Here is a 24,158-nt window from a genome sequence, read left to right as displayed (position 1 = left end):
GCAGGATCTTCATTTTCATTGTACCAGATATATTGTCTTCGACTTTACTCCACTTCCATTTGTAATACATTTTATTACTCACAACAATGGAGTACAACGTAACATTGACGGACTACTTATTTAATTGTTCAATCAACCGCAACAATGTCGAAGCAGTGGTGAACATCATCGTAGCAAATCCCATGAGAAATATATATCTAGGTCGGTTTCCAGGATGACAGTGGAGGGGTCTCGGAGTCCTTCCATGTGTTGAGGAATTCGTGGTACCGATCACCCTGGATAGCATCCATGGAGGCGTAGGACTCGAGCTCTGCCATCTCCTCAGGCGCGAGCTTCACAGACAAGGCACCCACATTCTGGTTGAAGTTCTCAATCTTCGTCGTGCCAGGTATGGGGCACACATCGCTTCCTTGGTGGTGAACCCAGGCCAGCGCGAGCTGCGACGGCGTGCATCCTTTCCTCGCAGCCATCTCGCTCACACGTTCGAAAATGGTGGCGTTCTTCTCCATGTTCTCAGGTTGAAATCTTGGAAGACTCTGAAGATGCATTTATTAGGATCTTTGTTAGAAAACACTAGCGAGCTAGCCGTATGTAGGATCAAAGTTACTTCATTTCATTCACCTTGCGGAAATCGTCATCCGATAATGTATCCACAACTTTTGCTCCACCGGATAGAAAACCTCTGCCCAATGGACTGTATGCCACAATTCCTATACCGAGTTCTCTGAAAAAATAGCAAGTTCTTGCTGGGACTATCACAGAGGATGATGGTTCAAAAGTGCTATGCTCCGAAAGGAATTGTAGGCAGAGAGTAGGCGGCTATTGTTGCACATACCTGCAAGTGGGAATAATATCCTTTTCAACGTCTCTAGACCAGAGGGACCACTCCAGCTGGACGGCGGTGATCGGATGAACTGCGTGCGCCCTTCTGATCGTCGACGCCGATGCTTCGGATAATCCGACGTATTTTACCTTTCCTTCTTCGACTAGCTTCTTCACTTCCCCCATCTGACGGCGAGAAGTCAAGAAAGCAAAGGCTCGAAAGTATCAAACTACTAAGTTTTTGATGTTTCAATGGAGTAAGCAAATACTCGTTCTGAGTTCTGACCGTGATCTCTATGGGGACATTGTTGTCAATACGGTGCTGGTAGTAGAGGTCGATGCAATCGACGCCAAGCCGGGCGAGGCTGCCCTCGCATGCGGCCCGCACGTACTCCGGGTCCCCGCGGATCTGCCGATCGCCGTCGATGGACGCGATGCCGAACTTGGTGGCCAGCTCCACCTTCTCCCTCACGCCGCCTTGCAACGCCTGTCAGCCACGAGAATTCACATCGAACACCTTCAGCGCACACCCATAAATCGGGAAAGAAAAGCGCAATGTGATTAGACTTAAGAAGTAACCTTGCCGAGGAGGATCTCGTTGGTGTGCGGCCCATAGATGTCGGAGGTGTCGAACAGCGTGACGCCGGTGTCGGCGGCGTGGTGAATGAGCGCGATCATGTCGGGCTCAGGCTTGGGCGCGCCGTAGTAGGCGGACATGCCCATGCAGCCGAGCCCCTGCGCCGAGACGTCCAGCCCCTGCGACCCCAGCTTAATGCGGGGCACAACCGCCGGAGCAGAAGCCATGGCGTCCGAGCTTCTTGTGTGATGAGTGATGACTGATGGATGAGTAATTGAGTAGGTCGGGAGCTTCCAGTGCAGTGATGCAGTGTCCTTAGCCATGGGTGCTATTTGTAGCGCGGTGGAGTCGTCATGGAGCATGTCACCCGGCTGCTAAGTAGTAGACCCGCCGCGAGCTTTCGGCGCGCTGCTGCAAATATGTTATTCGTAGTGAGGTGGTTGCATGATGGAGTAGATCAGCCGTCTCGGCTGTGGGTCGCGCATATTGGGGCACAGCGCCCCTGTCGCGCAAGAATTTCTCTTCACTAATGCACAATGTTCTGCAAGCAAAATTATCGCGTCCGGTCAAAATTTACAGGTAAGCCAGTAATGTAAAATCTACAAGCATCGTTTGTCTTCTTAGGGCGTTTGGTAGCTTGCATCACTTTCCTGCACCACTGTCGCAGCGGGAAAGGGTTTCCTGCGCGTCGCAGACGGGCCATAGCCAAAAAGCCCCGTTGTTTGGTGGCCTGCATAGAGTATTTTTGGCCCCGTGGAGATTTGGGCTCTGCCCGTTTGGTAGGTCGGTTTTCAGGTCTCCTAGCAGCCTAGAACGGCGCCGCTGTTGTTTGGTTGCAACCCAGAAACTGCTTCTGCTTACCTCTTACCTTCGATGGTGAGGTTACCAGCGATCAACAACACAGGGAAGAACATAGTTCAGAGTTCAAACAAAGTAAGCAGTGATAAAAGTTCAAACACATTCATAGTTCAGGACACAGGAGGATCATAATTCAGGACACAGGACGATCATAGTTCAGGATACACCATAGATGATCATAGTTGAACAGACGACTGGAACAGCAAGTACACACAGACCAGGAGCTTCAGACATGACTTTGGAAGACGACACACTTGGTCGCGTCGCCATGGTAACCGCACATGGTCATCACCTCAGTGCAGGTGTAGTCGAAGATGACCACATTGTACTGGAAGGTGGACACCTTCTTGAAGACGAGGAACAGGCCTATCTGCGGTCGATGAGCGACGGCGAAGGCCGCCCACCCCTGGTCGATGTATACGTCATCGCCTTTTCTCACCGTAGTCATCCTCCAGTAGCAGCCTGTGTTGGTGGTGACGATGATGTTCGAAGGGATTTCTCCGAACCACCTGACGAAATCACGAGGGATCCGTAGCCGGTTGAAGGTTGGCTTGAAGACGATGAGCAGGAACTGGTCTGGCGCTACGTCCGGCTGGAAGTGGCCGACGTTGGCCGCCCTTCGCTTCTTCGATGGTCCCTCGTCAAGGGTCTGAGGTGACCCAAGCTTGAGCTTCTCAGTCTGCCAGAAGAACACATGTCATTAGAGGTGTGCCTGCTCACAAGTATATAGATGAAAACGAACATTGGAAACATGTGATGTCTCATACATTGGATCACACGGCAGCTCAAGGGACTGCCCCCAAACTAAGTCTAGTGTGCAAGATATCACACACCCACGACTAAGTTTGAGGGCAGCACCTTGCCTTCCAGTGTGCCATTGTTGAATCATTGGACAATGCAGTACACAAACAAAAATGAGACCTCATATATTGGATCACAAGGCAGGCAAAGGGACTGTCCGCAAACTAAGTCTAGTGTGCAAGTCATATGGCACACACGACTAAGTTTGAGGGCAGCACCTTGTCTTCCAGTGTGTCATTGTTGAATCATTGGCTAATGCAGTACACAAACAAAAATGCGGCCTCATATATTGGATCACAAGGCAGGCAAAGGGACTGTCCGCAAACTAAGTCTAGTGTGCAAGTCATATGACACACACGACTAAGTTTGAGGGAGCACCTTGCTTTCCAGTGTGCCATTTTGAATCATTGGCCAATGCAGTACACAAACATGGAAACCAAGGTAGCATAGGCCTCATAGAATGAGCACGTATGTAGGAGATGTTTGACCTGAACCAATGGCTTGGTGATGTTCAGTCATGCCATAGGTTCTAATCAATCATCTCCTCACACTACGATTACCGGTTACAATCATCAGCCTAGTTCAATCAGAAACTACACAATCTACAACAAACTACCGCAACTCATTCCGCACAGCAATCTCAACATGCTAAACCCCAGCACAAAAAACCCTTCCCCTCTTTGAATGCACAGTAAAATCTGCCAGTTTCAGCAATCCAAAGCCCAATCTAGGAAGGATCTTCCCCAATCCAATACTATAGTTTCAGATCTAAGCTAATCGAGACCGTCAAAAGCAAGAACTAGACAAGAACATCAAGAAATGGGGACGAACACCTTGGAAACGTCAATCCGACCGCTATCCTACCAGAAACCCTACCAGATCCAATCGGCACGTCATCGCAAATGACCGATAATGGCATGTTATGGCAGAACGAGTACGAAAGTGAGAAGGAGAGATTATTACCGCCATTCTTCCGGCCGAGGACGAGCTCGAGGTCGCGGGCAAACTCGAGATGCCGACGAAGACTGCGGAGCAAGTTGCGACCGATGTCCCGATGTCCCGATGATGCTCGCCGAGGTCTCCTCCTCCGGTAGCGGTGCTCGTCCGTACGCGGTGTGGCGGATTGATCGGCGGGAGGGGAACTGCCGGGTGATGTGACAGTTTGGGGGGAGGTGAGAGTGCGATCGTGACTGAGAGGAAGGAGGGGAGCGGTGAGCCTAATTATGGCGTGTGTTCCCGAAGGAACACGGCGTCTCCGCCTCCCTTCTCCACGCGTGCAGGCTTCTGGCCGCAACGGGCCTAGTCCCGGAGAAACTGTCATTCCGCGCGTTCCTCCAGGACTTGTCCCGGGGATGTTTTAAAACCCGGTTAATGCAACAACGCAGTGGGCTGCAGGCATCCAAACGAGCCGAAAATTGCTGGCCAGATGCGAGCCAAGGGGATGCAGCCTACCAAACTCGCGCCTTTACTACTTCTTTCCCCCGAAACTTGTGTCATTTTTATGAAGATTTTGGAAAGGAGTATTTGCAAGCACTCGGCAGTACTCAGACGTCAAACCATATAGGAGGGTAGTGACACCCCAAGCCCATCATAGTTTAAACTTTAAACTCTGGATTTCACATTCTAATGTCCCATAAAGACAAAATATTTTCAGTTGAAGACAACCATCGACAACGAGGCATTTATGATGACCGAAAAAAAAAAGACACCATCAAATGATCTTGGGCAGGCTTACGGGCAGTGCGGCTGTCGCTAAGCGGTCTAGCACCAAGAGCATAATTTGGTACTCTTAAGTTGCAATTATACTGGCCCTTGGGATGAGGATGAATCCAATAGGAATGGCGGATGGAGCAAACGATTAAACCTGTTGCTATCTATATATATGAGCAGGAGGTTCCTCTTTAACTGACCTAATCCAGAAGTAGAGTAAACCCATAGGAGGATCAGTTTGTCTGGAATTTTAGTATATGGCAATTTCTTTGTTTGCTTAGGGGCTCTGTCCCTGGCACTTGGGTCGTACTACAGTATCCACAGCCAGAGGAAAACTCCCAGCAACAACAGAAACGAAATATACCAGCAAGGGCTCTTAGGAAAAACACACGATAAGTAGACCCGATTTCAATGTAGAGCGAAGAACACTAAACCCAGCTAAGCTAGCAAGATTTAGTAGCCACCGGCAAACCCAAGGTAAAAGACAGTTGTAAATGACAGATGTAAATGGAACACAACAGATTGACGAATATCATGGTTACAGTAGCAGGCAAAACATGCTAAGTTGTTCCAAGCTAGAGTAGATTCACTTGCATAAAATAGAGTTCAGTGCGTCGGCAGACACAACATAGACGAGACAACTAACAAAACCCAGGGAAAATATGCAGCCTGCCACAAAGCACATAGGAGTGATCTAAGCAGAGGCACCCTTGCCCTTCTTCTTCTGGAGCTTCCTCATGTAGAACTCCAGCTCTTTGCCCTCCAGGATGTACCTATGGATCAAAGACAACAATGTAAGAAACTTCCACAATTCAATGCCATTTCACATTTTCCCTTTACAAAGAGTAAAGAACATCTGAAGCAATCAGTCACTTACCCATCAGCCCTGCCACACTGCCCAGGGCGGGAAGAGATGCAGGCCAGCAGCCTTCCACCACTGAACTGCTCTTCAATGTGGGCATCCAGAGTGCGTCCCTGCTGACGCTTCTCCAGCTTCCGCTGGACATTGTTACTCTTCTTTGCCTCCTCTGTGGCAGCTGCAGCTACCTCACCCTCTTGTCCCTGCACAAATGAGATCACATAATCAATACATCAGTAACCATGATAAACAATGTTTCCAATACTTGAGAATATATTAGACTTAATTATCAGCAAATATCAAATATTGAAGTAACTTTGTTTTCTGCAACATAACAAGGGCAGACTATAAACAAAATATAACACAACGGGTGTTAAATGAACAATTTAAGTGGTTTAACAGATCGAAAAAGAAATAAAGCAATTGAAGAAATATGTTTCAATGGCACGGAATAGAATGAACAGATAGAGTTGTTTAACAAGAATTTCGATTATACAAGCAATTGCAATCAGAATCTTGTCAACTTGGGTAGATAAATAGAATATGAGTAACAAAGATTAGTACCTCAGCTGCGTCCTTCTTTGCAGCAGCAGTGGTCTTCTTCTTGCGACCAATGTCCACTCCATAGTGTGTCAGATACCACCCCTTGAAGGGAGCAGCATCAACTTGGACAATGGCGTTCTTCACAAGAGTCTGGGTGCGAACAAGCTCGTTGTTTGATGCGTTGTAAACCACATCCAGGAGACGGGTCTTGCGGGTCACAGCCTCACTTCCCCATGAGAAGTTGCCAGTATCCAGGCGCAGAGCCCTCCACTTCACATTACCTCCACGGACACGGACCCTCCTCACAGTCTTGTTGCTGGACAGCTTAGTGTTAGCTGGCTGGCGGCCGAGCTCATACCTGATATAAGTGAGAAAACAAAAAAGTAAGGTTTGGAACAACATCTTAGTTCTTGCAATCTACATTCTTCCTAAACTAGATTCCATAAACTGAGATAACAAACAATCATCGAAATAGTTAAAACACAAATAAATGCATACACAGATCAATCATAAATCAAACTGAACTACCAAGGGCAATAGACATAATGGACAATTACTCAACGATAATACAAAATATACAATTCTCCATTAACAATGAGACACCATGTCTGAGTAAGAAAATAAAGCATACTATACAGATAGGAACTATTCAGGGCATTCGTAACTTGAACAGTTAAAGAAGTTAATTATAATCAGTTAATAACTTCTTTTGAAAATAATAGCCAAATAAGTCAGTATTTCGAATATTATTTATACACATCAAGGGATCTAGCTATTGTGCTAATATAAATGATCATGCTACAGCTATGGAGACGACCTCAGTAACAAGGAACTAGAGCAAACTGGCAATGAAGTAGCAATTCATTATTAAACATAGCACAAAGTAAGCTTACAAGAAAGAGAAACCATTTCGACACTACAACGCAAACTGGAGGTCATCGAATCATATGCAAACAACCTAACCACGATAAAAGTCTAATCACTATCCTATGAACTACCCAGATATCAGAGTACGAACACATCACATAAATCGTTGGTGGTATAGATCAATAGCAGAATTAACATTTTATTCACGGCTGATCTAGAGGTGTGAAAGAACAGATAACTGCAGGGTACTGAACTACTCGCGAACAAATGAAGACACTGAAAGCTTAATTGCTAGCCTCGTTTCTACCAAAATAACAGATCACATTAATCGTTGGTACTAGAGATACATGGCAGAAAGAACATGTTATTGACGGCTGACCCAAGTACAAACAACCTAATCTGCGCGCACAACCTACAAATATCTACACGGATCGTAAGGGAAAGGGGTAGGGAGAAATCGCAATTACTTTCGCTTCTTCCTCCACGCCTTCATCTTCCCACCGGTGGCCCGGCGCTTGTGCATGGAGTCACGGGAGATACCTGCAGGGAAGCAGCAACCGCGGCGATTAGCATCGTGCAAACCAAGCAGCCTTCGGTGCAGCGACGGAAGAGATCACGACGAGCCCGTAGTGGGAAGGGAAGGGGAGGAGAAGGCGAGCGCCGGCGCTTACCCATGGTGGCGTCGGTGGCTGCTCCGCCTTCTACGCCCGCGCCGCCGCAGCTTTGGTTTGGTCTCGCAGGAGGGAAGAGGCGGAAGGAACCCTAGGGGTTCGGGTTAAATAGGGATCGCAGACGGGCTTAGGGTTTACTTGTGAGTGGGCCTCTGCTGATCCGACGGTGCATGATGGAGCTATCATCATTCCTTGGGCCTAATGGCCCATGCGACTGGTATAGGCCCAAATGAATAAGTTGGGCCATGACCGGTCGTTGAAGTAAGCTGCCAATTAGCGCTCGCCATTCCCCTTGAAAAGGCCTTGTTACTGCGAAATGGGACAGACCGAAATAAATAAATTTTCATGATGCTAAAGACAAAAGTACAGTGTTATGTTTTGCTAACATAAATTCCGGAAAATCTGACTCATGAACTATGTTCCTTCCAGGAGAAAAAACACAATGAACACATGATTGGTGTACTTTTTTTATATAAGATAAGATGTGAAACCATGTGTTATCACCAGAATTTGACCGGATCGGAGGTGGGCCGCGAGTGAAGATGGGCTTGAAGAAGATATATAGAAGAAATACATGATTGGTGTACTTTTTTATATATAAAATAAGATGTGAAACCATGTATACAAGAGTATCATACTAGCACGTTATTAAAACCTACCGATGAAGGAAAACGCTTGGTTGATCCAGGCAGCATATGCTTCAAGCGAAAATCAATGTGGCGCTCGATGTGGAACCAATCGAGAACGATCAACTAATGTGGAAGTAGGCGAGCTGAGTGACTGAGACGGAAACAGGTGAGGTCGATGGCGTGGCATGGCAACATCACTTTTTTGACCCGTCTTAGGCTGGTGCACGCGAACAGAGGCACCGCCGTCGGCAATGATGATGCCTTCTTCACCTCCCTATCTAATCCCCTCACGCGTCGATGTCGATGTCGCTGCATGCTTCCAACACAGGCTAACCTTGGGGTAAGCAGCACCTCCAGCAACTCGACGAGCTGATGTGATGTCTCCCAACTCCTGGCGCCTTGCTTGTAGCTGAACAAGAGCACCGCAACATGGTCTGACTAGCCGACGGTGGACCTGGGGACCTGGACAGGTGGGTGGTCATGCCGGTTGCCGATGCTGTGGTGTCTTTTGGCGCATGTCATATACTTTGAGATGTCCTTGGCGCTCTCCAAGAACGGTGGTTGCATTGATGAGGAGCAGCGAGAGTGGAGCATGGCAGTGGATAAGTCAGTGAACACGTTGATGAAGTGTCCAACAACAACGACGACAGTGAGTTGAATGCCACATCATGTTTGGATGGTCAAAGTGTTGTATTGCATTTGTATGAGAGTTAATCATCATACATGATTGAAAAAAGATTTCTTGTGTAACTTTTAAATACATTTGATATATTATATGCCATAACATTTGATATAGTCAAACATAATATATACAACCAACTTTTTCCAAAAAATGATTATAATAGATTGCATCATCATGATGTCATCAAGATGCTAGCATGACTTTGGCCGGATACATCGATGGAGAGCTTGAAGGACCGCAAGATCACAAAGGAGCGCTTTGGTGGTCTAGACGAGGTTAGTGGATGTCGGAGATAGCACAACACAGATGGCGAACGGAGTTGGGTAGGGTGAGCACGTCGGTGTCAATTGGGGACACGGGGCTTTGATTCCTTCGTCGGGGATGCTGCACACAACGAGGTGATGCGGAGAAGCTGCTCAGAGGAGCTCGGGGTGCCCCAGAATGAAGGTTCTAGGATACATCCCGAGTTAATTAGGGTTTCACGAGCGGACGAGAAACAGAGGAAGATGATAGGGTGGAGTGGTGCGGAGTGCGGAATGGATGAAGGATATGCAGGGAGACACAGGGGTGCTCTTATAGGGTTGGGATGTCGACGGCCAAAGAGGAGGATGGAGGCGGCGGTGGGGGCGTAGCGTGCGTGAGCGTTCGCGAGAAGATAGAACGAGAGGGAGACATAGAAAAAAGCTTCGGGCCCGAATGCCTTAGCATGTCTAGCTCCAGACTCATTCATTCGGGCGCGGGGTGGCTAGGCCAAAAAGCTTACACACTCTATATTTGGCCCGAATACACAACCTCAATACCTAAGCTGTCAAAACGTCTGAAATTGGGATATTGGGGCCTGAACAAAATGTCTATCTCCAATACTAGTGTTGAATGCAAGCATCCAAACGCAATGCTAAAAATATCTTAGTTGCAAACTCTCATGCATGTTAGCATGCATGCATGAATCACGCTACAATCCTATGGACGGTTTTTAGATGTTGGATTAGAACTATTCTAATTCTGAGTCTACTAGGAATTAGAAAACCCGTACAACAGCTTTTAATAAAATGCAATGAAAACCAAATAGAACCACCCCAAATAATAAACATTAATTTGCTAGGATCAACTTACACAAACACATACATTATTAAAACTTAAACACAACTATACGTGACAATGTACCTCGTTTCGTTGACGACCTTGTTCTTCTTGTTTCAACAATCTTTTGTTAATTTTTATTCTCGTCTTCGGGTGCATGGATGTACGAATGGTTGCATGCATGCCCACGAATCAACCACGTCAGTACGTGGTCCGGTTGCGCCTGATATATGCTACACGTTATTAACTAGTCCTCGACTTAGGAAATAAACATGTGAAAGAACATCTCTCGAATTATAGTTTTGTATGTTTGATTACAATATATGTGATACACTAATGTGCGTTGATATAGTGCATAAAATATATGTGGTTGAATTTGTGTGGAGAAATAAGAGAAAAGGAAGCAGGGAAAACTTTCCCAGGCCGGATAATCCGGGGTCGGATATTTGCAAAATATCCTGCCCCTGAAAAACGGCTAAGGACTTTTCTACCGAGCTCTCAGTACTCCCTGGACCCAGGTCGGATATTTATGCTAGACCCGGATAATCCGGGGGGGGGGGCGGAAAATCCAGCCCTTACTTAGGCCGGATAATCCAGCCCTTACTTAGGCCGGATAATCCGCCCCCACTTTTCCTGCAACGGCTCGATTTTGGGAGGGGTATAAATACCCCTCTTCTTCCTCCATCACAAGCTGCTCAATCCTGTTCAAGTTCATCCACCATTAGAGCCAACTCAACAAACACAAGATTCACAAGATCTCCTCCTCCAACCATCCAAAGTTCTTGATCTTTCGAGAATCGAAGGAGAAGACCCCGATCTACATCTTCACCGAAGCGATTTACATTTCCCCCTCATTTGATTGAGGGACCCTTTGCTAGTGTTCCTTTTTGGAAATCCTAGTTGCTTGTGGTTGATTTGTTCTTGTTATTGTTGTTGTATTGTTACGGATATTGGGATCCTCCAATTCGGTTGTGGATGTGTGTCCAAAAACCTTGTAAAGGCCCGATTTCCGCCTCGAGGAAATTCTTTAGTGGAAGTGGGCTACGCCTTTGTGGTGTTGCTCACAGGAGATCTGAGTGAGGCCTTTGTGGCGTTGGTCTGACCTTCGTGGCGACCACACTCCTCCAAACGTAGACGTACTTCCCCTCAAAAGGAAGAACTACGGGAATCATTTATGTGTCTCCGCATGCTCCCCTCTCGGTTACCTCTATCCTTATTAGCTCTATTATATCTCCTAGCTATATCTTGCTTAGTAGTTGATCTTGTCATATATGTAAATTCACATAGTTGCATATCTAGAGAATTTACCTTTGTGTGAAGCCTAAATTGAAAAAGAACTAAAAATTGGTTAGCACCTATTCACCCCCCTCTAGGTGCGGCATACGATCCTTTCAACATGTTTTTGTTTATGCACCGGTGCTTATTTGTACTACTCCTACTAAGATGTGTAATAACCATGCACCTGCCATGTACAAAAAATGCATCGGTGGTTAAGAAAATGTTTGTCTTAGTTCCGCAAACAACCTTCCAATTAATTAAGCACCTATCATGCATGCTAGGGCATGAATATACAATGCATATGGGTTTCATCTAAGCACCGATGCTTACCTACTCTAGCTAGCCAAGCACATCGATCTTCTCTACAAATAAGAACTAGTGTCAATACAATGCTTCGTTTATATTTATAAGAACCAAGCTAATTAAGCACCTTGGATTGTATATTTCCATCAGTTCAGACTTTTGGTTGCGTTGGCTAGTGAATGAAGCATGACACGAGGAATTTCAGAATATCTAGATTGCAAAAGCAAAGTCAGAGGAGTGCAGGTGGAAGCGAGCAAGGCCAAAATGTTTGAATCGTGGTCCCGCACATTTGGGACCCACATGTTCGAAATTTGTCAAAATAGGCAGCCCGAGTTGGCGCGAGGAGGAAAATATTCAACCAAATCAAATGTCCCATTTACCCATGGATCTTGCAGGGCTGTAACGCCCGAACCCAAAGCTAGGGTAAGGATATTCTAGAAGAAGCACTTCCATCATGCACCTATGCGTTCCTCCCACCTAGTTTTCGCCAAATCGACAAACCCTAGATCTCTCTCTCTCTCCGCCACCGTTCACACAGACACTGGAGCCGCCGTTGCCTATTCGACGGTTGCCCGGAGGAGGGATCCTCACGAACGGGGGGAAGAAGTAGGGGCCATAGGGTGGAGAGCACTCGGGACAGTGGTACACGATTTACCCAGCTTCGGAACACCTGCTCGAGAACAAGGCCTACTGATGCTTGTCTGGAATTATCTGGGCGCTTTCGCGTTGTTACACTGAGTTGTGGTTGTGCCTCTAGGGCTCCCAGGATCCGGCTTATAAAGATGCCAGGGTCTAGGGTTTCTACGGAGAGTCCTAGCCGGAATACAAGATGCCTAACTACGGAATATACATTGCCGTGCATGTCAAGAATCCACCTAGATCTAGCTTCCGACATGGATCTGGATACTTCATGAGCCTCCATGGATCCGACTACTGATACGTTCAAAACGTATCTACTTTCCCGAACACTTTTGTTGTTGTTTGCCCTCTAATTTGTGTGTTTTGAATACAAGTAACACGGGCTAACGTTGTTTTCAGCGGAATTGCTCTGGTGTCTCATTTTTGTGCAGAAATCCAACTTTCAGGAAAATTTCCGGAAAATATCGCAAAGTCCCTATTTCACCCGAAGACTCACGGAGCCAGAAGACGATACGGAGAAGGGCCACGAGGGGCCCACACCTAGCCTAGGCGCGGGCCAGCCCGGCCGCGCCTAGGGGTGGTGTGGCCGCCTCGGCCACCCCCTCAACCTTTCCTCTGGACCATATTAAGCCTCTGACCCTAAAAATAGAGGTGGGTTCGACGTTTTTCCAGAAAGAGTTCCATTGCTCCACCGCCACCAGAAACCCCAATCCGGGAACCAGAAACTCCGTTCTAGCACCCTGCCGGGATGGGGAATTGGAGGAGATCATCGCCATCACCGACGCCTCTCCAACAACCATCCATGATTCTCCCATCCATGGGTGAGTAATTCCCCGTTGTAGGTTGTGGGGGATGGTTGGGATTGGATGAGATTATTCATGTAATAGCTATAAGATTGTTATAGGCATAGTACCTAGTATCCGTTGTTAGTATTTTTTGACATTGTTGCAACTTGTTATGCTTAATGCTTGTTTGGGGCCGAGTGCCATGATCTCATATCTGAACATGTTATTGATTCATGATGATAATTATTGTTTTTTATCATACCTGCAAGTTGTATACACATATCGTTGTCCGGAACCCGAGGCCCCGAAGTGATAATAATTGGGATAACTAGAGGGTATGGCTTTGATGTGAGGATCACGTGTGTTCACGGAGTGTTAATGCTTTGCTTCGGTACTCTATTAAAAGGAGTACCTTAATTACTAGTAGATTCCCTTGAGGACCCGCTGCAAATGGGCTGGTAGGACAAAAGATGTCGTGCAAGTTTCTCCTTGCGAGCACGCACGACTAAATAGGAACACACGCCTATGGTTATTTTATACTAGGATGATTTTATCGTTATTACCTGCAAATGCCCATGCCTTGCTTATGATATGAATTATCTTATCCATACAGCGCCCGTTCATCCATCCTATGTCTGCAGTATTTTAATCTTGTTGTCTACTCAATCATCGCTACTGCTATTTTTATTTAATTAATGATGTTACTTCACTACTGCCACTGCTATAAATTTGTTACAACTGATAATTTTTTTGCGAGCAAGTCTATTTCCAGGTGCAGCTGAATTGACAACTCATTTGTTAAAGATTATAAATATTCTTTGGCTCCCCTTGTGTCGAATCAATAAATTTAGGTTTTACTTCCCTCGAACACTGTTGTGATCCCCTATACTTGTGGGTCATCATGACTATTTTCTGGCACCGTTGCCGGGGAGCATAGCTTTATTTATAAGACCACTTGAAGGTGATTCCGTTCGCTGCAATTTATTTATTATGGGGAAAGTTTGTGAAGGGAAATTCCGTATATTGCCATCCATTACAAGAAGAGGTACAAGTCTGAACACTTCTGTTTCTCTTGATTCGCCATCTGTTATGAGTAAGCTTCTTACTCCACCACATCCACATACTACACATACTTCTACTTCTTCTGAATCTGAAAATGATTCCGATGATTTTGATGATGCTTCTATCGTGCTTGATAAGAGTGGTTCATTAGGTCATTTTCTAGATACTACAATTGCTAGAGCTAAACAAATTGAAAACACTGAAAATACTATTACATGTTAGTTCACCTGAGCCTAGAGGGGATCCTAGTGATGATCTCAATGAAACTTATATTGAACTTGATGGTGACTTCATTGAAGAATGTCATGCTACTAGAGATGCAAGTGCTATTAAAATTCTTCTTGCAAGACGAGATGTTAGATACAAACTGTCTCATGGTGCTAAGTTTGCCACACCTCCCATAAACATTAGAGATAAGGATTATGATTTCTCTCTGGATTTATCTTACATATCTATTGTTGAGAAAGACCCTTTTTCTGGTACTGAAAATGAAAGTGCTATGAAACATATGAATGAACTCTCTAATTTGAGCAATTTATTCTCTGATGATATTAAGAAACACACTTACTTTGTCACTAAAATTTTCCCTTTCTGTTTGAAAGGTGCAGCTAAAATTTGGTATGATAATTTTTCACCTGGATATATTGATAGGACCGGGGTCCACAGATCACTAGTGGTGTCTCTCCCATAAGATAAACAGATGTTGGGTGAACAAATTACAGTTGGGCAATTGACAAATAAAGAAGGCATAACAATGCACATACATATATCATGATGAGTACTATGAGATTCAATCGGGGCATTACGACAAAGTACATAGACCGCTATCCGAGCATGCATCTATGCCTAAAAAGTCCACCTTCGAGGTTATCATCCGAACCCCCTCCGGTATTAAGTTGTAAACAACGAGACAATTGCATTAAGTATGGTGCGTAATGTAATCAACACAAATATCCTTAGACAAAGCATCGATGTTTTATCCCTAGTGGCAACAAGCACATCCACAACCTTAGAACTTTCTCGTCACTTGTCCCGCATTTAATGGAGGCATGAACCCACTATCGAGCATAAATACTCCCTCTTGGAGTCACAAGTATCAACTTGGCCGAGCCTCTACTAGCAACGGAGAGCATGCAAGAACATAAATAACATATATGATAGATTGATAATCAACTTGACATAGTATTCAATATTCATCGGATCCCAACAAACACAACATGTAGCATTACAAATAGATGATCTTGATCATGATAGGCAGCTCACAAGATCTAACATGATAGCACAATGAGGAGAAGACAACCATCTAGCTACTGCTATGGACCCATAGTCGAGGGGTGGACTACTCACACATCGATCCGGAGGCGATCATGGCGATGAAGAGATCTCCGGGAGATGATTCCCCTCTCCGGCGAGGTGCGGAGGTGATCTCCGAATCCCCGAGATGGGATTGGCGGCGGCGGTGTCTCCGGAAGGTTTTCCGTATCGTGGCTCTCGATGCGGGGGTTTCGCGACGAAGACTTTAAGTAGGCGGAAGGGCAGGTCAGGGGCCACACGAGGGCCCCACACAACAGGCCGGCGCGGCCAAGGCCCAGGCCGCCCCGCCCTGGTGTGTGGCCACCTCGTGGCCCACTTCGTATCCTCTTCGGTCTTCTGGAAGCTTCGTGGAAAAATAGGACCCTGGGCGTTGATTTCGTCCAATTCCGAGAATATTTCCTTACTAGGATTTCTGAAACCAAAAACAGCAGAAAACAAGAATCGGCTCTTCGGCATCTCGTCAATAGGTTAGTGCCGGAAAATGCATAATAATGACATATAATGTGTATAAAACATGTGAGTATCTTCAATAAAGTAGCATGGAACATAAGAAATTATAGATACGTTTGAGACGTATCAATGATGATCGCGTCAGCGCGGGTGAAGAAACCGATGAAAAATTTGTTGCAGATGTTGATGACGAACTCGATGGATCCCGCCCGGATGACAAAATCCAGTCGTCGCAAATCCCCACAGACGGCGCCAATTGACGAGGGAACACCTCGACAATGCCTACGTATTGTAGACTTGGGTTTCGGGAGAGAGCGACGATGGAGATTCCGGGAGCGAGATTAGGCACACGACGTACCCAGCTTCGGGTCCCCTCGATGGAGGATCCCTACATGCTGCTAGCAATCCAGTATATGATCATAGATGTGTTTACTGGGTGCCACCGTAGGCGGAGCTATGTTGTCTATCTATTGTCTATCTGTTGGCCTCTCTATTTCGGGTGCCCTGGCTAGCTTTATATATGCAACCAGCCTAGGGTTTTACAAGAGTCCTAGTCGACTACTTCTTCGGGTTGCCTTGTTGGGCCTTCTCCATATTGGGCCGAGCCGATCCAGGTATACCAATAATGGGTACCCGAAGGGTATACCCATGTCACTACATCTGAGCCAACACCAACACCGAAGAAAATGAGAATGATTGAATTAAATGATGAAGTGATGAGGGCAGCCAAGAAATCTCTTAAAGAGAAGGGTATTAAATCTGAAGATGTGAAGAATTTACCACCTATAGAAGAATTATGTAGGTTTCAAAAAAATAGAAGAATTATGTAAGCCAATCCCTCGTCCTTCCACTATTGTGGTACACTCTCTTCTGCGTTTTGATAGTAGAGATATTCCCTACTCCAAACCTCCTGATCAATGCTTAGATGAATTTGATAATTATATTGTTAAGCAACATAACTTTAATAAGAGAGTGGAAAATCATCTAATGGAAAACTCCAGAGCTATTAATAATTAGCATGAAATTGTGGAAAGAACCTCTAATGATGTTAGAATGCTTACTAAACATTTTCATATGGTTCAAACTCAAATTGATCAGCTCACTAAAGTGCAAAAAGATTTGCTAGTTAATGCTTCTAGAGAGAAACATGCTTATGAAATAAGTACTAGAAGTGGTGCTTCTACTCAGGTACCTCTATATCCTGAAGGACATACAAAGAGAATTGAACAAGATTCTCAACGAGTTAATGATACTAGGACTAAGTCTGAGAAAATAAGAAGAAACATAAAACTGTTGTAGAATCCTCTGAACCTGCTAAAGATCCTAATAGTATATCTATCTCTGATGCTGAAACTGAAAGTGGTAATTGATAACCCACAAGTATAGGGGATCGCGGCAGTCTTCGAGGGAAGTAAAACCCAAATTTATTGATTCGGCACAAGGGGAGGTAAAGAATACTTATAAGCCTTAACAACTGAGTTGTCAATTCAGCTGCACTGGAAAAGCACTAGTAACAGGGGTGATGTGAAAGTAGCAGTGATATGAGAGCAGTAGTAACAGTAACACAGCAGTAGTAATAGTAATATGAGAGCAATGGCACCAGAAAATAGTTGATACTACTTCCAATGACATGTAGAACGAGTATATGATGATGAAAGATGGACCGGGGTTCCCAGCTATCTACACTAGTGGCAACTCTCCAATAACAAGTGTTGGGTGAACAAATTACGATCGGGCAATTGATAGGATTGAAATAGCATTAAGACAGAATATCAAGATCATTAATCATGTAGGCATGTTTTCCATATATAGTCTTACGTGCTCGCAATGAGAAACTTGTACAACATCTTTTGTCCTACCGGCCGGTGGCAGTAGGGCCTCTAGGGAATCTCATTGGAAATTAAGGTACTCCTTTTAATAGAGCACCGGAGCAAAGCATTAACACTCCATGAAAACATGTGATCCTCATATCTAAGCCTTTCCCTCCAGTTGTCCCAATTTCTGTCACTTTGGGGCCCTTTGGTTCCGGACATAGACATGTGCATACAACTTGTAGATACAATCTAAGCAATAAGTATAGAGCTCAAATCTAAGATCATGCCACTCGGGCCCTAGTGACAAGCATTAAGCATAACAAGATTGCGAGCAACAATAACTTCATAAACTTTGTAGATAGACAATCATAACGTAACAATCCATCGGATCCCGACAAACACAACACCGATTACATCGGATGAATCTCAATCATGTAAGGCAGCTCATGAGATCATTGTATTGAAGTACATAGGGGAGAGAATACCAACTAGCTACAGCTAGAACCCGTAGTCCATGGGGGAACTACTCACGGAGCATGATGGAGTCGATGGCGTCGATGGAGATGGCTTCGGGGCACTTCCCCGTCCCGGCGAGGTGCCGGAACAGAGACTTCTGTCCCCCGAATTGGAGTTTCGCGATGGCGGCGGCGCCCCTGGAGTCTTTCCGGAGTTTCGTCAAAAGGTGTCGCGTTTTTAGGTCGAAAGGGCTTATATAGGCGAAGAGACAGAGTCGGAGGGGCGACAGGGTGGCCCCACACCAGGCCGGCACGGCCAGGGTGTGGTCCGCGTGGCCCACCTGTGTGGTGGCCCCCCGACTCTCCTCCGACTCTCCTTCGGTGTTCTGGATGCTTCCGGGAAAAATAGGATCTTGGGCGTTGATTTCGTCGAATTCCGAGAATATTGCCCGAACAGCCTTTCTGGAACCAAAAACGGCAGAAACGAGAGCTGCACTCGTGGCATCTTGTTAATAGGTTAGTTCCGGAAAACGCATAAAAACATTATAAAGTGCAAGCAAAACATGTAAGTATTGTCATAAAACAAGCATGGAACATCAGAAATTATAGGTACGTTGGAGACGTATCAGTAATGATAAAAATGATGCTTCCTATAAAGAAGAAATTGAAGAGGAACGTGAAAATCATACTAAAAATACAAAGTTACACTAAGAAGATTTCATTGCTAATAAGCATGGTAGTGAGAGAGAACCTTGGGTGCAAAAACCAATGCGTTTTCCTGATAAGAAACACAAATCAAAGGAAGAAGAACACTATAACAAGTTCTATGAATGGATGAAACCTTTGTTTTTGCAAATTCTTTTGACTGATGTTATTAAAATGCCTCATTATTCAAAGTATATGAAAGATATTGTCTCTAATAAAAGAAAGATTCCTAATGAGGAAATCTCCACTATGCTCGCTAATTATTCTTTTAATGGCAAGGTTCCAAAGAAGCTTGGAGATCCAGCTATTTCCACTATTCCATGCTCCATCAAAAATAATTATGTTAGAACTGCTTTGTGTAACTTGGGAGCAGAAGTTAGTGTTATGCCTTTTTCTCTCTATAAGAGACTTGATCTAGAAAAATAATACCAACTGATATATCCTTGCAAATGGTTGATAAGTCTACTACTATTCCTGTTGGTATATGTGAGGATGTTCCTGTTCAAGTGGCTCATCATTGTATGATATTAACTGACTTTGTTGTTCTAGAAATGCCTAAAGATGATAATATGTCTATTATTCTTAGGAGACCTTTTCTTAACACTGCAGGGGCTGTTATTGATTGCAACCAAGGAAAAGTAACTTTTAATGTTGATGACAAAGAGCACACGGTTTATTTTCCCAAGAAGATTGATAGGAAATATGGTCTAAATTCAATTATTAATATTGAGACCATCCAAATTGGGAAATTTCATTTGCCTATGTCAATGCCAAAGAAGAGAATGATATTGCCATGATTGGGACTATGCCTATCAAGATTGAGGTAACATAATCATTTAGTGAAATGCAAAGTTTTGTTTCATATAAAATTGTTTTGGTAACAAGACTTGATCAACCTTGTTAGCAAAGTGATTTTGAATGAAAGAAACTATGTTTTCACCTATGTCCTACTGATTAATTTCATATTAGAATGCTTTAGAGCTTATGTAGATTTGGTTTTGAGTTTATTTTTCATTGTTCCATAATTGTTTCTAATGGTGCTTATCGTTACGCCAACTTCACACTGTTGGGGAACCCAAAGAGGAAGGTATGATGAGCACAATAGCAAGTTTTCCCTCAGTACGAAACCAAGGTTTAATCGACCAGTAGGAGAAAGGCGTGACTTATGAAGGTGTTGCTAGCTGACTAGTGGCAGGGCGCACTACCGACGTCAGCAACAATGTGGAACCTGCACACAACACAACCAAAGTACTTTGCCCCAATTTGCAGTGATGTTGTCAATCTCACCGGTTTGCTGAACACAAAGGATTAGACGTATCGAGTGGAAGGAGTTGTTTACAGTAATTAAAGAGAACATGAATTGCAGTAAGTAAATAGAACATGATGATTGTACCAGTGTAAAAGAAATGACCAGGGTCCACAGTTCACTAGAGGTGTCTCTCCATAAAGATAAATAGCATGTTGGGTGAATAAATTACAGCTGGGCAATTGACAGAATATCGACCATACATGACAAGATCATTACTATGAGATTTGATATGGGCATTACAACATAATACATAGATCGTAATCCAACTGTGTCTATGACTAATAATCCACCTTCCGGTTATCGTTCGAACCCCTTTCAGTATTAAGTTGCAAGCAACATATTATCGCATTAAGCAATGTGTGTAAAGTAAACAATAGAATTACCCTCGGATAAAACATTGTTGTTTTCTCCCTAGTAGAAACAGCACATCTACAATCTTAGAAGTTATTGCCACTCTCCCAGAAAACTAGAGGCATGAACCTACTATCGAGCATAAATACCCCCTCTTGGAGTCACAAGTATCCACTTGGCCAGAGTTTCTACTAGCAACAGAGAGCATGGAAGATCACAAATAACATATGACATGAATATATAATCAATCTCAACATAGTATACAATATTCATCAGATCCTAACAAACACAACATGTAGGATTACATAAGGATGATCTTGATCATGTAGGGCAGCTCACAAGATCAATACATGCATGAAGCATAAATTGGAGAAGACAACCATCTAGCTACTGCTATGGACCGATAGTCCAAGGATGAACTACTCACACATCACTTCGGAGGCGGGCATGGTGATGTAGATGCCTCTGGCGATGATTTCCCCCTCCGGCAGGATGCCGGGAAGAGCTTCAGAACCCCCCGAGATGGGTTCTGCAATGACGGCCGCGACGGAACTTTTCGTGGATGGAGGCTTGGGTATCTAGGGTTTTCCCGAGAGGATGTATAAATAGGTGGAGGATTTAGGTCGGTTGGGTGCCTGGTGGCCCCACACCTACCCTAAGAGCGGGCCACGTCCAGGCCGCGCCTAGGGGTGGTTTGGGCGCCCTGCTGTGCCTCTTCGACCCCCTTCGGATTTCGCCTTTGTTTCGGTAAAATATCGCCTAGGGGTGGTTTGGGCGCCTGCTGTGCCTGTTCGACCCCCTTCGAACTTTGTCTTCGTTTCGGTAAAATATTGACTTCGGCTTTTGTTTCGTCCAATTTCGAGAATATTTCATGTACAAATTTTCTAAAATACAAAAATAGCAGAAAACAGGGAACTGACACTGTGGCATCTTGTTAATAGGTTAGTGCCGGAAATCATATAAAAGTGCAACGAAGTGTCAGCAAAACATATATGAATTGGTGTAAAACAATCATGGAGGATCAAAAATTATAGATACGTTTGAGACGTATCAAGCATCCCCAAGCTTAACTCCTGCTCGTCCTCGAGTAGGTAAGTGATAGCAAAATAATTTTTGAGGTGACATGAAGCCAACACAATCTTGATCAAGCATGTAAAGCATTGTGAGGTGGGATCTAAGTACTCTAAACATAGGCATGATAGATATAATTCAATAGAACTTAGCAACTATGTTATATCATGAAGAGTAACTCAAACAAATGATCATGAATAATAGTGCATTGAAAGCAACTGTTTGTTTATGAGCATAGAGTAAACATAACAAAGTGGTACTCAACATGTCCTTTATGGAATAGCAAAACATAAATGCAGGACACCTTTAAAGTTCAGAAGGTGACTAGATACAAGTAATTTGAGAGCAAGCAATAGCACAATCATGAATCAATCAATAATAATTTTAGGATTATGCACATTACACTAAGAATGACAACTATGCTCTCTTAATTGGTGCCTAAAGTAGAAGATGAAGACTCAATATAATAGTAAAAGAGAGACTCTTTGAGAACCGCCAACGGGGTACCTCTTGCTCGATGATATGTAGGTACTCTTGTAGGAGCAACCCCATGCCAAAATGACAAGACAAACAGACAGTGAGCATCTCAGCATTTTTTTATTTACTGTGGGTATAGCTTTTTATTGCAAATGCTTCATAGAATGCTCAGTATGGCTTAGCTGTAAATTTCCACCATGAATGATGCATGGCTTAGGTTAGCGGCCCAGGTGTTTCTCTAACTCATATACAAACTCCATGGACTTACAAGTTTCCATTTTATTTTCCACCGCTAGACATCCATAAACAAAAGAACATGACATTAACTAAATATAAGTGCAATGTCGAAAGTATTCCCCATGAAAGCATGGTTCTACTAACTCCCAACTCGCAATTTGCAAACATATAAATTTCATAAGATAGGCACAATGATCAAATTTATTAAGGGATTTCTATTTTCGTGCCCTCAGTTTTCCCCAGCCCCTTAGTTTTTCCTCAGTTTTCCCCAAGCCTTTGTCTGAAACCCGCAGAAGGAGCTCGGACGGAAGGAATCCGTTTATTTAAACGTTCTGTGCTGACGTGTAGGGCCGCGTTGTCTGTGGGGCCGCGTCGTGTGGGGTTGGTAGGAAGAGACCGTGTGGGACAACACGAGACCGTGTTTGGTTGTACGTGAGAGCTGGGTTTTGTCTCTCTCGGCCCAAATTGGCATTTTAAGAGCACCTTTTCCCCTCTTCTCTCTGTCTTTTTCACCAAATTAGTATCAAATCTAGAGAAGCTTCTATTTATATCTTTCTTCAATTATTTATGCCTTTTGGCCCTCGTTTTTTGCCCAATATGGCAGCAAATCTAGTAGCAAATCTAGAAGCTAGTATATGATAAATGCACAGCAGCATAATCAGATAACTAAGTATAATACATAAACTGCATACAACAGCCAAAAGCAGCCAATAACGTTGTTAATGTTCACGACAAACTAAGCTGAAAAAAATACAAGACGCACGCAATGTATGGCCAACAAGAAGATTATGATACCCCAGGATGAATGAATTTGTTCTTCTTTCCTCATATATTTCTTCGTCGCTCCATTCGTGCATTATCCCAAGGAAATATTCATTGAACTCCCTCCGTCTGCAGTGTGCGGCCAATACATCCTCCAAACGGTATGGCATGTGATCATTTCTCAGACCGTAGTTTCCTAGTCTATCCACACGTCGTGGCCACTCATCCCAGGCCTTTGTATCATGAAAGTCCTCTGTGATATAACCCAAATCCGCGTAGTAGATGCAGCCAGGTCGAAGTGTCGGGTGCACTCTGGTGTCGACGGAGATACACCGGATATAATGCACGAAGAAGGCATGACTGCCAATGTTACTCGACCGAGATGGAAAGAGCGGCTCACGAGTGTCCACACGGTATACCAATGGTTGGTCCTCCAAAAGCATGTTGTCCAACAACACAAGCGACGAGATCACCATCCGACTTCACAAGGTAGAACTTGTCATTTCCAAGTTCTGGAAATGAAATTAGTGTCTCCATCTTGACAGTGCTCGCGCGCTGCTGCAACTGTACATTCGTGCACACTAATCTTCTGGACTCAAAATTGTCCACGGCTATTGCATACAGTTCACCATTGAACGGGGTAATGCAACGCAGACCATGGTGCTCGATCGAAAATCTTCCTTCTCCCCAATCTTCATATATATCCTTAGTTGGAGTGCTCTCATCGACCCAAGCAATTTCCTCTGGGTAATGTGCGGAAATGAAGACCATAGTCGGGAATTTCATTACGACGATCGAATCCCAGAAAAACAGATGGCATCTGCGCCTCAAACATAGTGTTCGATGTCTTTGTGAGTGGGTTCAGAAGCCGTATCTTGTGCGGCGGGTTCTTCTGGGCAAGCACGATGACGCTGATGACCCACAAGTATAGGGGTGTATCGTACTACTTTCGATAAATAAGAGTGTCGAACCCAACGAGGAGCAGAAGGTGTTGACAAGCAGTTTCGATGAAGGATTCACTGTAAATGCTCACAAACAAGTATTCGG

The 24,158-nt window shown here is 44.5% G+C and overlaps 1 protein-coding gene and 1 pseudogene across 1 annotated transcript; both read right to left on the bottom strand.

The window, feature by feature from the left end:
• Positions 1 to 197: 197 nt before the first annotated feature.
• LOC124675272 lies at positions 198 to 1,639 on the bottom strand (annotated as a pseudogene).
• A 3,624-nt stretch (positions 1,640 to 5,263) lies between these two features.
• On the bottom strand, positions 5,264 to 7,824 carry LOC124675758 (40S ribosomal protein S8). Its single transcript, XM_047211836.1, has 5 exons — positions 7,709 to 7,824; positions 7,505 to 7,577; positions 6,192 to 6,528; positions 5,646 to 5,830; positions 5,264 to 5,541 (listed from the first exon to the last, which is right to left on the bottom strand). The coding sequence occupies exons 1-5, from the start codon at positions 7,710 to 7,712 to the stop codon at positions 5,463 to 5,465; spliced, it is 678 nt and encodes a 225-aa protein (XP_047067792.1). The 5' UTR covers positions 7,713 to 7,824; the 3' UTR covers positions 5,264 to 5,462.
• Positions 7,825 to 24,158: the final 16,334 nt, after the last annotated feature.

The sequence above is a fragment of the Lolium rigidum genome, chromosome 7 (genome assembly GCF_022539505.1).
Source record: "Lolium rigidum isolate FL_2022 chromosome 7, APGP_CSIRO_Lrig_0.1, whole genome shotgun sequence".
Classification (NCBI taxonomy): Eukaryota; Viridiplantae; Streptophyta; class Magnoliopsida; order Poales; family Poaceae; genus Lolium; species Lolium rigidum.
The sequence above is the reverse complement of the archived record's forward strand: the minus strand, read 5'-3'. Positions and strand labels throughout refer to the sequence as shown.

Bases quoted from the DNA above. Each gene is read 5' to 3' on its own strand.
- LOC124675758 (XM_047211836.1), bottom strand. The intron at 6,529-7,504 runs GTAATTGCGATT...CACTTATATCAG, and splicing joins GCGTGGAGGAAGAAGCGAAA to GTATGAGCTCGGCCGCCAGC. The intron at 5,542-5,645 runs GTAAGTGACTGA...TTTGATCCATAG, and splicing joins CAGTGTGGCAGGGCTGATGG to GTACATCCTGGAGGGCAAAG.